The sequence below is a fragment of the Plasmodium inui genome, assembly GCF_000524495.1.
Source record: "Plasmodium inui San Antonio 1 unplaced genomic scaffold supercont1.1, whole genome shotgun sequence".
NCBI lineage: Eukaryota > Apicomplexa > Aconoidasida > Haemosporida > Plasmodiidae > Plasmodium > Plasmodium inui.
The window spans coordinates 105,048-117,262 of NW_008481835.1; the positions used below are offsets into that span (position 1 = coordinate 105,048).

Below are 12,215 nucleotides of genomic sequence, written 5' to 3' on the forward strand. Positions count from 1 at the left end.
CTTTACACCCGTGGCGAGAGTCCCCCCTGGGCCAGATTTTTCACCTCGAAAAAATTGAGAGGGTTAGCCACGTCCAGCAGCTGAAGAAGCACCACCGCCGCTAATACCTCTAATACCGCTAACACCGCTAACACCGCCAACATGTGCAACCCCCCTCTGCATCTGCCCGAGGGCCTCGTCCACCTTGGCAAAGGGGACGACAAAGACTGTGACGCATTCTTTGTAAGTCACTTCCCTATTCTTGCCATTCACGACCTCATAGAACTTCTTCACATTGTTGTTGTTCCAGACCACATGGTCCGTCTTGTGTCGAAAAAAGTACTCCTCCTCGTAGTTGGCGAAGATGTTCTCTCCTTCCGCGTTGTTATAGATCTTCGTATAGAATAAAAGGTAGTCAAAGAAGTAGAACTTCTTTTCACTCTGGTCCAGATCTTCAATCCCTTGAGACCAGTAGACATCTTCAATGATATTCTTATGAATCAGGGGGACTAACGTCATCGGTGTGTTTAGGATGCGATGGCCAATTAGGAGACCTATATTTTTCGTTTCGTTGGAGGAGAGTAGTGAAGTGATCTTCTTTGCGCTCTCCACATAATCCGGGGTGTTAACTTTTTTCACCTTCTGCAGAAGGAGTTCCTTTAACGGGGCGATTTCTCCGTACTGATTTAGGTTGATTATGGTTTGGAACCCCACCATATTGTGGTCAATACCATTGGAGGGGGCTCCTCTGCCATGTGCTGTGTCACCTTCCGTGCCATCTGCTGTGTCATCTACAGTGCCATCGGCTGGATCCTCAAAAGAAGCTTCTTTCTCTCCATCTCTCGCCCCATTCACTACGCAGAGGAACTTGCCGATGTTCTGCTGGTCGCATATGATGCTTACTAACTCCTCGGTGCACTTCAGATTGGAATAGAGCTCCGTACTCCTTAAGAGGATCCTGACGTTGTCTTTGTATTTATCAGTGGGGTCTATCAGTTCGAAGTCGACGACGAGGTGGTCCTCCCCGCTCTCCTCCTGGCTGTCCTGTTCGCAATCCTCGTCCTGGTTCCCCTCTCCCCGCTCCTTCGCCTTCCTCTTCCTCTTAAGCCTCTCCTTCCGTCTGATCATCTTCCTTTTTCTCCCTTTTTTGGCATCGAATTTTTTTACCCCCTTCCGAGGTTCCTTTTTCTCCACCCCGTTTCTCCCACCGGGGGGGTGGCTTGCTTTCCCATTCTTCAGTTTGTTGTCTCTCTTCTTTTTAACTTCACTGTGGGGGGTTGTTTTATCGTCAATGCGACTCTGCAGGGGGTCACTGCCTTGGCTTGACTCTCCTTCCGAGCCGCCCTCCTCCTGCTTTGCCATCTTGTTATGAGGATAGGCAGCGATATGGGGGGGTCGGGGGGAGATAGGGTTGTGGTTACCACCCAGCTTCACCACTTCGTGCGTCACTCTTTCTTCTCCGATTGGGGAGGCTCTCCTCATTTCTGTGACCTCCCCGCGCTGCGCCTGTACGAGTGGCTATTCCGACATACAGAATAGGATATCCTCCTCTCTTCCCACGTGGTGCTTCCACAGCCCATTCGCGCGAATAGCACGTTTATGATCAGCGCCTACCTTTGGAGTATATTTTAAAAATAACTGCTCCTAGTTCGAGGGCGCTTTGCTTCATGTACGTCCTCCAGTTTATTTGTCCTCTCTGCATAATCCCCCGTTGCGGGAGGAGAAAATTTGGGGCGGCGTTTTTTTTTTTTTTTTTTTTTCCCTCGGCACCGCCGCGGAAAGGTCAAGGCAGGTTGCGCATAGTCGTCCCTTCTCCGAAATCGAGCAACACGAAGGAACGGGAAAGAACAGGAAAGAACAGAAACGAAATGGAACAACATGAACGAACGAAACAAAGCGTGCACTTAACAACACACTGCCGTGAGAGCTACGCATGGGTGGGGTGCCCTTTTTCCCCCCTTTGAGAACACAGCATGGAGATTCGTCTAAATGGGCTACCATGTTAGCTGACCGGGCAAGGAAAAAAAAAATAAAGTTAAGAAGCGAAGGGAGAGGAGAGGAACAAGCGTAAGTAGAAGCATACTCGCAGAAGCGGAAAAAACGTAACGAACCGTGGGAGGCACATTTTTTCTTTTGGTAAGTCTTCCCACTTTGTCAGTACCCCTCCCCCCCCAACCATGCAGTACGAGCGCGTACAGGCCCTGGTGAAGCAATTCCAGGAGGACAAATATGTTCTGAGGGCCTATGGGAAGATATACGCCCTGAACAGGTGCAAGGCGTACAGGAGCGTGCGCGTGGAGGACGTGGAGAGGCGGAGGCGCGCGAGGGGGGAAGGCAGTCCGGATGAAGCGAGTGGGAAGGACCCTGATGAAGGAAGCGGAAAACACGCCGCTGAACGAAGTGGAGAAGAAGACGCCAAACTTCAGGGCATCATCCAGATCGTGAATAAAACGCTATACCACTACACAGATGAGACGCTAAACCGATTTAGCGAAAACGATGAGCAATTGGCGAAATTATACAGCCAGATCGACCAGTGTAGCACACTATGTCAGGAGGTAGACACGGTGCTAACTAACCACAAAAACGAACTCACATACATCTCAAGCGACATTAACGAAATACAGACCATCACAGAGACGATGACACACAAACTGAAAAATAGGAGAGTCACTCTCGAGTTACTAAACACATACATTAAGATCATTTTAGTCACACCACAGTTAATATGTGATATCTGTAATGGAAACATAAATGAGCAGTTTGTTGAAAACGTGAAGATACTGACAAAGAAGTTGGAGAACTGTGAGCACTGCTTGTTTGACTCCTACCCGAGTATTCGCTCCTCCTATGTCGAATTACAGAAATTGAAGAATAAAGCCATCGATCGAATTCATCGATTTTTTCGTAACAGTATTCACGATATAGAGAGTAAAAGGAGTAATGTCCACTTCGTACAGCAACACTTAGGAAGGTTTTACGAGCTGAATTCATTTCTCTACAATAACTGCAAAGAGGCGTACACTTATCTGGTGAAGGAATATGTTACCATTATGAATCGAACATATTACAACCTATTCCGGAGCTACATGCACGATTTGGAGAAAAAGAAAGTCGAGTTCAATGGAGAGTTGACTATAGGTTGGACTGGCAACCACGTCGACTCCTCCACCGGGGGCAGTGACTTCCGCATGGGGAGAAACGACCCGCTGAGTGACCCCTCCAACTGGCAGAGCAACCGAGCCAACTTCGCAAACCCGCACGGTGAAGGGACCACATCACAGAGCGACTCTCTCGTACCGGGGATAAACGCCAACCTCAGTCTTCTCTCCGCGAAGAATAAAATGATGAACATGCTGGGCTTCGGCTCCAAGGGGGGGGTGGCCTCCCAAGACAGGAAGGAAAGTCTCTTCCCGCTGAGCAAGCGGACCAGCGTTCTCCTAGACTTGGCCTACTACCCAGGGGGAGGGAGTGACATCGGGGAAGCGGTCACTCTAGAGGCGGCCACTGAAGAAGCGGACACTGTAAAAGCGGACACTGCCGCCCTCCCCACTGCTGCCGCCTTACCCATCATCTTCACCACGGACAGCCGCCCACACTTCTTCGAGGCCATCTACAAATCCATCAGCAAGCTCTTCGTAGACACAGGAACGGCGGAGTATCTTTTCCTCTCAAACTTTTTCCGCAACTACGAGAATCATGACTTCTTGTTCCTCTACGTGTACGCGAAGACGCTGTCTCTTCACTTCGATTTCCTCTATTACTACCTCAGCGAGACCTTCGACTTCATTGCGCTCTTTTGCATCTACATGATTAATCTTAATAACGGATGCCTGACTAAACGGAGGGGTATCGCCCCCTTGTATGAATTTATCCATCGGATTCAGAACCTCATTTGGAACAGAATCGACTACATCGTTAGTGAGAACGTCAGGTCGGTGACGGTTCACCATGGGGAGACGAGCCGCATGGAAAGAAGGCACATCGAGATGGCGGAGCAGCGCAACATCCCCCTTAACCATCCACACCAGAAAAGCAGCTTATACAATTTATTCCACCTTAACAGTGCCCAGACGGGGAGTACATACCTAAATAGTGGCTGCCTCACTCCGTCCAATGGGTATGCACTGCACGGGGGCAGTAGTACTACTGTGAGGAGCACCCCTCCCAATGGGGTCTTCACCACGTCGTCAGCAACCCATTTGGGTCCGATGGACCAGGGGGAAGCAGAAGAGGCAACCATCACGCGAATTGCTCCTCTACAATGTGCCTCGTCTCAAGAGGGGATTAGCCAATGGAGCAGACATACCCAAGGAGATGGCGCTCCTCCGTACCGTCACGCACATCCCGTAGTTAAACGATTTTCAGACTTCTACTGCTCCCTAGTGGTTCTAACCAAACTATCTCTCCATTTAGAGAAAGAGCACCATGTGAAAATGTGTTGCGGGGTGGTCTCCTCCGGTGAGAGGGGAAGCCCACCAAAAAAGAAGACCCCCCCTTCTACCACCTTGGGGGCTCACTCCAGGGAAGAGATGTCAAATAGGGGAGAACCCCTCCCAGGAGACCAGCGTACAGGCAAAGGAGCCAATTCGAGTGACAGTCCAAACGGGAGTGACAACCCGGGTGGTGACCTGCAAGAAGCGAAACGAAACATAAACGTGAAAAGCAGAAGTGATGAGACGGATAGCCCAATTGGGTTAACTGACGGTGGGGGGGAACGCACGATGAAGGAATGCAACGAGGGGAAAGAAGGACATGACCCGGAACGGACGCCGAAGCAATGCGAGGAGAGTAAACAGGGAGAAGACCCGGAACACTCACGGAAGGAATCCGCCAAAACAGCTCAGCAAACGAAAGGAGATCAGGATCACCCCATTGAAAAAAAATACAGCCACCTAAATGATCTCATCGGAAGGTTAGAAGAAAACATAATAGACGTTTTAGCCGTCCATAAGAACCAGTTTCCACACACTAGGGATCAGCTCCTCTTTCTTATTAATAACTATTGCCACATGATACACGTCATGAGGAACAACAGAATTGAAGAAGACAAGATCGACCGCTTCGACCAACTGTTAAAGAAAGAAATGAATGCGTACGTAGAATTCCAGCTGAACCACTATGCGACGGATTTGATTCTGTTTGTCTCTAAGCATGAACAGATAGTAGACAAGTTAAAGAAAGATGGCTACTGTCCCAGTGATTTCACATCTGAAGTAGATGCAAAATTAATGGAATCTGTGGCAATTCAGTTTACCAAAAATTGGAAAGACCTTTTTAAAAACATCAAACAAGAAGTTACCCTCTCCTTTCCCCACACGGACACTTCCGCACAAATACTAAAAATGCTGAACACACAGATTCTGTTATACTTCACTAGATTCCATCAGCTGCTCAAGGGGTTCTTCGCTCGCGTCCAGCCACCCCCCTGCGTTGAGAGCCTGCCCTCCGTTGATGTCGTCCTCGTGCAGATTAAGAAGGACGCAAAGGGGGGGATAAACCCGTAGGCGGTGGGAGAGGGGACTCCTAGGGCAAGGCCCATGAAAGAGAGGCATTCCAACGGAGCGGCCATAGTAACCTCCCCATGGGGTAATGCCCCCCCCCACACACACACACACACGCTTGAACGTTTCTCCCCCATCTGTCCACATTTTTTCGCATTTTTGTCTCGCTTCTTACCTCCTTACCGACCACCTCACCAAACACTTATTAATAAAATATTAAAATTTACTGATCGGAAAATTTAATCGGCATAATACAAAAGGGGGAAAGAAGATATACGTGGAGGAGGAAAAAGGAAAAAGCAACGTGGCCACGTGAAAAAAAAAAAGAAAGGGAAACCAAATGTATCGCAAGGCACATCACGACGGCAAAAATGTACAAATTCGGAGTCGCACAACGCGGTCGACCAGCCATAACTGTCATGCGAAAGCGGACGCATAAAAATACACCTCGGTGTGTGTACACGTTCAGTGAAAGATGCATTACCAAAAAAGGGGAAGAAAAAAAAAAAGAAGGTGATGATGAGGAGAGTACTGTTTAAGTGGTGCCTCAATGCTGACTCAGTGATGTCTAACTGCTGTTTCAATGTTGGTTCAATGCTCGCTCACTGATGTCTGTCGTTTTAACTCTGGCACTGCGCGCACGTTGATTCATCCCCCCCGCGGAGTGAGCGCCGCTACTATATATAGTCTACAGTGAATTATGCCAATTCGTTTCGCAACATGGACTCTGTTCATTTTGACGCCGCAGCCACAACAGCAGCCCCTCCGAGGTTCATACCGATCCAGGCACGCACCAAGGGGCTTCGCAGGAGACACACCAACACAGCTGCATCTATGTAAGCGGAGTCCAGATGGTTCGCCACAATTTGGAAAAGCGGCAAAACGGTCTCAACGGTCTAAACAGTCTCAACGGTCTAAACAGTCTCAACGGTCTCAACGGTCTCAACGAAGGAAAGGTCGTCTGTCCCGCTTCTCTCCCTTCGTGGCTAGCCAACACTAACACTGCTTACACGACGTTACATTTTCAGTCGACGCTTCAATGTCGAGCTCTCCATTCGCCGTCACAACAGCAGGGCCGTAGTAAGCCATGGCGTTCCTTGACTTGTAATACTCATTACGCATGGCACTCTGGGTTAATTTCACATCGTATCTGTGACTTATTGGCTCAAAGAGAAGACCCCAAACCACACTGAAGAAGAGACTCATTCCAAGGAATAGGGCATAAAACCAATCTAGAGATTCAAACAAGGCACTGTTAAATAGGGTTAATGATAACACTTCCACAAAGGCTGTCGCTAAGTAACAGACACCACATATCCATCCCCAAGCTTCTCCAGCCCCCTCTGAATGGTACACCTCCAAAAAGAAACAACCAGATCCGTACAGAAATAGAGAGAAGGCATCTATCAGTCTTGAACTGAAGTATAGAATCCATGATGAACCGGCTCCGATTTTCTCCTCCATCCAAGGGTCATCAAAGTAGTAGGAAGAGGCCATCAAACAGATTAGAGACAAACTCCAAGACACGGTGCCTAACAGGAACAGAAGGACGAAGAAATAGGACATGTTCTTAATGCATACCAAATGGGAATATGCAACCATGTTGACAGGGGTCAGAGAAATGAAGCGTCGCCTTCCAGGAAAGCAGCATCCCCCAGGTTGCTTTCATCGCCACTCCGTTGCTCCCTCCCTACCCATGGACGTGGCCTGTAGCAGAAACTTCGTCCCGGCTCGGTATCCTCTCGATTGCTTGATGCTAAAAAAGGGGGAGGTGTGTGTGAAAGGAGTTGGTGGAGTCATTTTTCAATTATGCACTGGGGTGGGATCAACACGAAGGAGAAATACGAACATCCTAAAGGACTGTCTACACATTCCCATGCACAGTAGGGGGAGAGCCACCCACGGGGGAATAATCTCCCTCTTCATGGTGGAAGAGCCTACCTGCTATCATCTTCAGTCAACTGCAAAAATGACATGATCAGCAGCGTGCCCAGGAGAAAACCTCCAATACTAAAAAAAACCAAAGGCATTGGCGCATTCCCGACACCTCCTGGTAGTGCCCTCAGAAAATTTAAAATGCCAAACGGGTTCTTCCCAATTAATGTTATAGAGCAGACCAACAAGATGTACGAAATCAACTGAATGAGGAATCCTACTCGTAAGTTGAAGTTCATGAAGAAGTCCCAAAATGGTTCAAACTGGGGCCCTCGGCCTTCTGGGGCTTCCCCCGGGCGAACGACATACGTGAAAAACATTTTTCGGGGGGTGGAAGTTTGGCTGGATTGGAGGGTGGTTGCTAGGTTCGTGTACTTATGGCAGGTCTTTCACTTCTAACACCTGTCGTACTTCTTCCACTTGTCTGACGTCCGTCGTGCGGGCCGAAGAGCTGGTCTCCTGTCTAAATGGCTGCCTCACCTTCTGCGTTCTTTGCGCATGTGTTGAGGGTGTTGTGCATGCGTTCACCGTTCGCCTTTGCGCAGCTGTGCCTGTTGCTATTGTCTTTGCTTCGTTCTGTTCGCTCTATCCGCGTTTCGGCTAAACGGGGGCAGTGGTGCGGAGACTGTAAATGCGCGCGGACGTGCGTCTGTATACGTGGTGTACGTTGTGTATGTGGTGTACGCCTGCGAAAAACGGGGAGCCAATGCGTACTGGACAAATCACGCTGGACAAATCGCACCGGACAAATTGCACTGGACAAATTGCACTGGACAAATGGCGCTGGATAGATCACACTGGATAAATCACGCTGGACAATTCGCACTGTACAACTAAGCAGTCCCAAATACTCCCTTCAGACAAACAATTTTTTTTTGTCACACGTATGCAGTTGCAGGGACGGAGAAACGCTATTTCATCCGTTCAAGGGTACAGTGCGTATAGCAGACGTAGTTACGTGTGTGCGCGCGTGTATACGTACGCGAGCAAAGGGAGGCATTCGTGCGTGCCACGATTAGCGTCCACGTCAGCACAGTTGCTCACTGAGTCAATTTTTTTTTTTTAATTCAAAAAAATCTCACGCTGAATTACGCACGTTCGTGTGTTACGCGTGCAGTTAACTCGGTTTGCCAATTTTCTTCATTCAAACATTGGGTTAAACAATGGAACATGCGGAATGGTTTTACAAACGCGGGGGCGGAAGTGGAAACAAGCAAATGCTTCATTCGGACGTCAAAGCGAAAAAGAAGATGAAAAAGAAGTACGCAAAAGGTAGATTAGCATTATCTGTACGTTTGTCCATTCCGCGTTTTTTTTTTTTTTTTTTTTTTTTTTTTTTTTTGCCATAAATTTCCATGTACACACAATGTAGCGCTAGTTTACCTTTATGGATTTTTTTTTTTTTTAAGGGGAAAAAATATCTACATGTGCAGGCGATTTTGCAGTGACGTACATATTGAAGGGTTATCCTACGCCGCTGGTACAGTTGAGGGGAAACCAAATGGTGACTCCCTCCCAAGTAATGCAAAAAGTGTCTTCCCCGCAAATGCGCCCTTGCACATGTACGTGTATGCATACACACCAACGCGTGCTTACATACATACGTGCCCTTGCCGGTACACACCTTCGAAGCAACGGTTAGCGAATGCGCTAAGGAATTTCCATTGCTTTGCACAAATGGTTTTCTGCGTCGTGAAGTTGCTTTGCTCTGCGGTGAATTAGCCTTCCTCTGTGACGATTTTCGGGGTATGCAGCAGAGGTGCGCCACATGTGCGAAATAAAGCGGAATGAATGATGCCACTTCTCTCCCCCCCTGCGTTGTGCACAACTCGTCAGTGAAGTACACAACTGGACAGTGAGTCACCACCGTCTTATTTCTACCTCCGACGTCAAGAGGCGACCTCGTGAGTCCACGTATCTACAATTATGTGGAAGCAGAAATTGGATCCTGGCACTTTCCACAGGAAAGAAAAAAAAAAAAAAAAAAAAAAATGACCAATTTCTACAATCGAAACGTGAAGAAAGCATCTTCTTGTAAGCAGCCTGTGCGCACACGTCTACATGCCCAATTTGAAATTTCAGTGAACTGAGATCGCGCCACTGCACTCTGGCGTGGTTGCAGAGCAAGACTTTGCATAGGAAAGAAAAAAAAAAAAAAAAAAAAAAATGACCAATTTCTCCCCGTGTTCTGTGCACGGCTGCCTCAAGACATGTAGCAAATTCCTTTGTGTGCAATGGGGAAGGTTATGACGCTTGGTGAGGAAAATCCAAATCTGGACAGGGTTACCATCCACAGGAAGGTTCTTCCATTTGGCACTTGGTCTGATCGGTGGAGGGAGGAGTACTTTCTTTCCTTTGGGGCGAAGTCAAAATTGTGCTAACCGGATTGCACCTCTGTACTTCCCATTTGGGAAAACAAAAAAAAAAAAAAAAAGCAGCGTCGAAAGGATCAATAACGAGATGCCCCTCGCCAAACTGCAAAGATTTACCCAAGTGTCCTTCGTTGCTTCCTCTTCTGTGACCAAGTTAAGCAGCATCCCACCTCATATATGTAACTGCCTATCTGTGCAGGGGTACAGCCCCACCGTTTTCACGTTAGCTACCGCAGAAACATGTAAGAGTGTACCTATCCTTATTGGTACACCGCCAAAACGGCTGATCAGTAGCAGCCGTATAAAATGTGTTTATGCTAATAGTCGACGCGGCGATATCTTCCCTTTCCCTTTGGGGGAACACAGTTCCCCTGTTCACACATACGGTTAAGTAGAGTGCATACGACTGTGACTTGGTCCTATATATGCAGCTCCTTGGGGCACACACAACAAGTTAACAAAGTGAAACTTAAAAAAAAATGCCAAAAAGTTGGGGTAACAAAAAATGGGAAGAAAGGATACTTCCAGGACGGCTACTAAGGATGAACGGGGGGACCAACCGAAAGAGATGGTGATCACACAGGTTGCACGTGCTCCAACAGGGGGAGAAGCATAACGAATAAGGATAAAAATGTATATGCGCATTGTTAACATATGCCTAGGTAGATCGCTATTCTGAAGTTTTCTCTAGCCCGGACACGTGCTGCCTCGCCCCTGATCAACCCACCTGGGTATATAGCATGCAGAGTAATACTTCACCCGGGATTATTTACCTCTTCCTCTGGGGGGCACATCCTCATAAGCCGCCTCTCCTAGGTGTCTATCCCGGGGGCGACGGATAATTGGTGCCTGGTGCGCCTAGTGCGCCCGCTGCGCCCTGATTCTTCAGAGTCTGCACTTGCTCAAGAATCTCCTGGAGCTTCTCCTTTGGCGTGTTCTTAATAATGGCTAGCTGCTTCTGCTTCTGTCTAATTTTATCTCTAACGAATCTGAGTCTATCCTCCGAATTCTGCAACATCAAGGCATCATACCTGTCGACAATCATAAGGTGAAAATCGAAAGCCGCAAAGGAAGCAATCTGGACGAAAGCTTGTCTTTGTTCAGGATCAGAAGGATCCACTTGAAATTTCTCCAGTTTTGCATCTATGGATTCTTTTAAGTCATTTCTTAACTTAATATTCATAGATGCAAAAGACTGATCAAGTTGCTCCATCAGTTGAGACTCCATAGTTGTGCACTGTGAATGGATTCGAATAATTTCATCCACCATTTTTAAGCTCTCCTCTGCATCTGACAGTCCCTTTTTATCTTCAATGGGTGATATCTTCCCTAGAATACATGGCTCCTGGGAAACAATATCGTCAATTATAATACGACCCCTTACTACACCCTTAACAGCTAAATTTTTTCCCACTTTGGTAACGTCCTTAATTTCTGCATAGACTGCTAACGGGGCTAGGACTCCTGTTTTGTGATTAAAAAAACACATGCCAAAGATTTTCTTTTTACTTCCATTTAGGGTTACCTCTCTAGTCATGTTTTTAAAAATGTCTTCTACATTTTCTCCATTGAATTGCATATAGTCTTCGAACCCTACTTGTAGTGGCGAGGGCTCATTGGACATTTCCTCCAACAGGATAGGGAAAAATCCTAATTTGTTATCTTCGTCAAATTCTGGTATCCACTCGTTGATTCTGCCCTTCACATTTCGAGGCACCTCTTCGATGATTGGTTTGTCCGTCAAGTTTATTTTGTAGTTCTCTGCGTATAGTGTGTTTTTCTCCTTCTTCTGCTGCTCCTCCTCCTTTCTTCCTGCCCGGGGGCTTCCATTCCTACACGGTTTGGAAATGCCCCTCCTGGAGAGGTAGCCATATGAGTGCGCCCTGCTCCCCCAGTTCTTCCTGCGCGCTTCTCTATGCCCACTCAGGGGGGGGATTCCACCGCCTCTGTTATTCCCAACGATGTAAGATTCATTCGCTAAGATGCTTCTGTGCCTCTCGCTCGGTAGCGTGTTTCTCTTGGCGTCGGTCCCCACGAGGGATAGCAAAACCTTCAGCAGCAGCAGCCAGCAGATGCACAAGCGGAACAGGAGGCACGCACCTTTCATGTCGTACCGAGCCCAGATGCGTTCGTTTCTTCCCTCCAATGCATTTATAACAACGCGTGGAAAATGTGCACGCGGACAACGGCTTGAAAAAATTCACAAACGAGATGGGAGCGACGGCTTATTCTCTGTAGAGCGAAAAAAAAAAAAAAAAAAAAAAAAAAAAACTTGGAAGAAGCGCCCAGCATTGCATCACTCCTTGGGTTCCTTTTTTCGCCAGCTCATCGCGGAGGTAGGAATGTGGGAGAGCAGGGCCTTTAATGGGAAGCGTGGGTTATTTTTATTTTATTTTCTTGACTGCACCCCGGTCGGGTGAAATTA

At 47.7% G+C, this 12,215-nt stretch overlaps 4 protein-coding genes across 4 annotated transcripts; 1 reads left to right on the top strand and 3 right to left on the bottom strand.

Annotated features, from left to right (window-relative positions):
• Positions 1-63: 63 nt before the first annotated feature.
• Positions 64-1,341, bottom strand: C922_00020 (hypothetical protein; the record flags this gene model as incomplete). Its single annotated transcript, XM_008815637.1, has 1 exon — positions 64-1,341. The coding sequence occupies one exon, from the start codon at positions 1,339-1,341 to the stop codon at positions 64-66; it is 1,278 nt and encodes a 425-aa protein (XP_008813859.1).
• Positions 1,342-2,156: 815 nt separating this feature from the next.
• On the top strand, positions 2,157-5,486 carry C922_00021 (hypothetical protein; the record flags this gene model as incomplete). Its single annotated transcript, XM_008815638.1, has 1 exon — positions 2,157-5,486. One exon carries the CDS (start codon positions 2,157-2,159, stop codon positions 5,484-5,486), a length of 3,330 nt encoding a protein of 1,109 aa, XP_008813860.1.
• A 993-nt stretch (positions 5,487-6,479) lies between these two features.
• Positions 6,480-7,738, bottom strand: C922_00022 (hypothetical protein; the record flags this gene model as incomplete). The annotated part of the gene is made up of 3 exons (XM_008815639.1): positions 6,480-7,015; positions 7,178-7,239; positions 7,425-7,738. 3 exons carry the CDS (start codon positions 7,736-7,738, stop codon positions 6,480-6,482), a joined length of 912 nt encoding a protein of 303 aa, XP_008813861.1.
• Positions 7,739-10,610: 2,872 nt separating this feature from the next.
• Positions 10,611-11,897, bottom strand: C922_00023 (hypothetical protein; the record flags this gene model as incomplete). Its single annotated transcript, XM_008815640.1, has 1 exon — positions 10,611-11,897. The coding sequence occupies one exon, from the start codon at positions 11,895-11,897 to the stop codon at positions 10,611-10,613; it is 1,287 nt and encodes a 428-aa protein (XP_008813862.1).
• Positions 11,898-12,215: the final 318 nt, after the last annotated feature.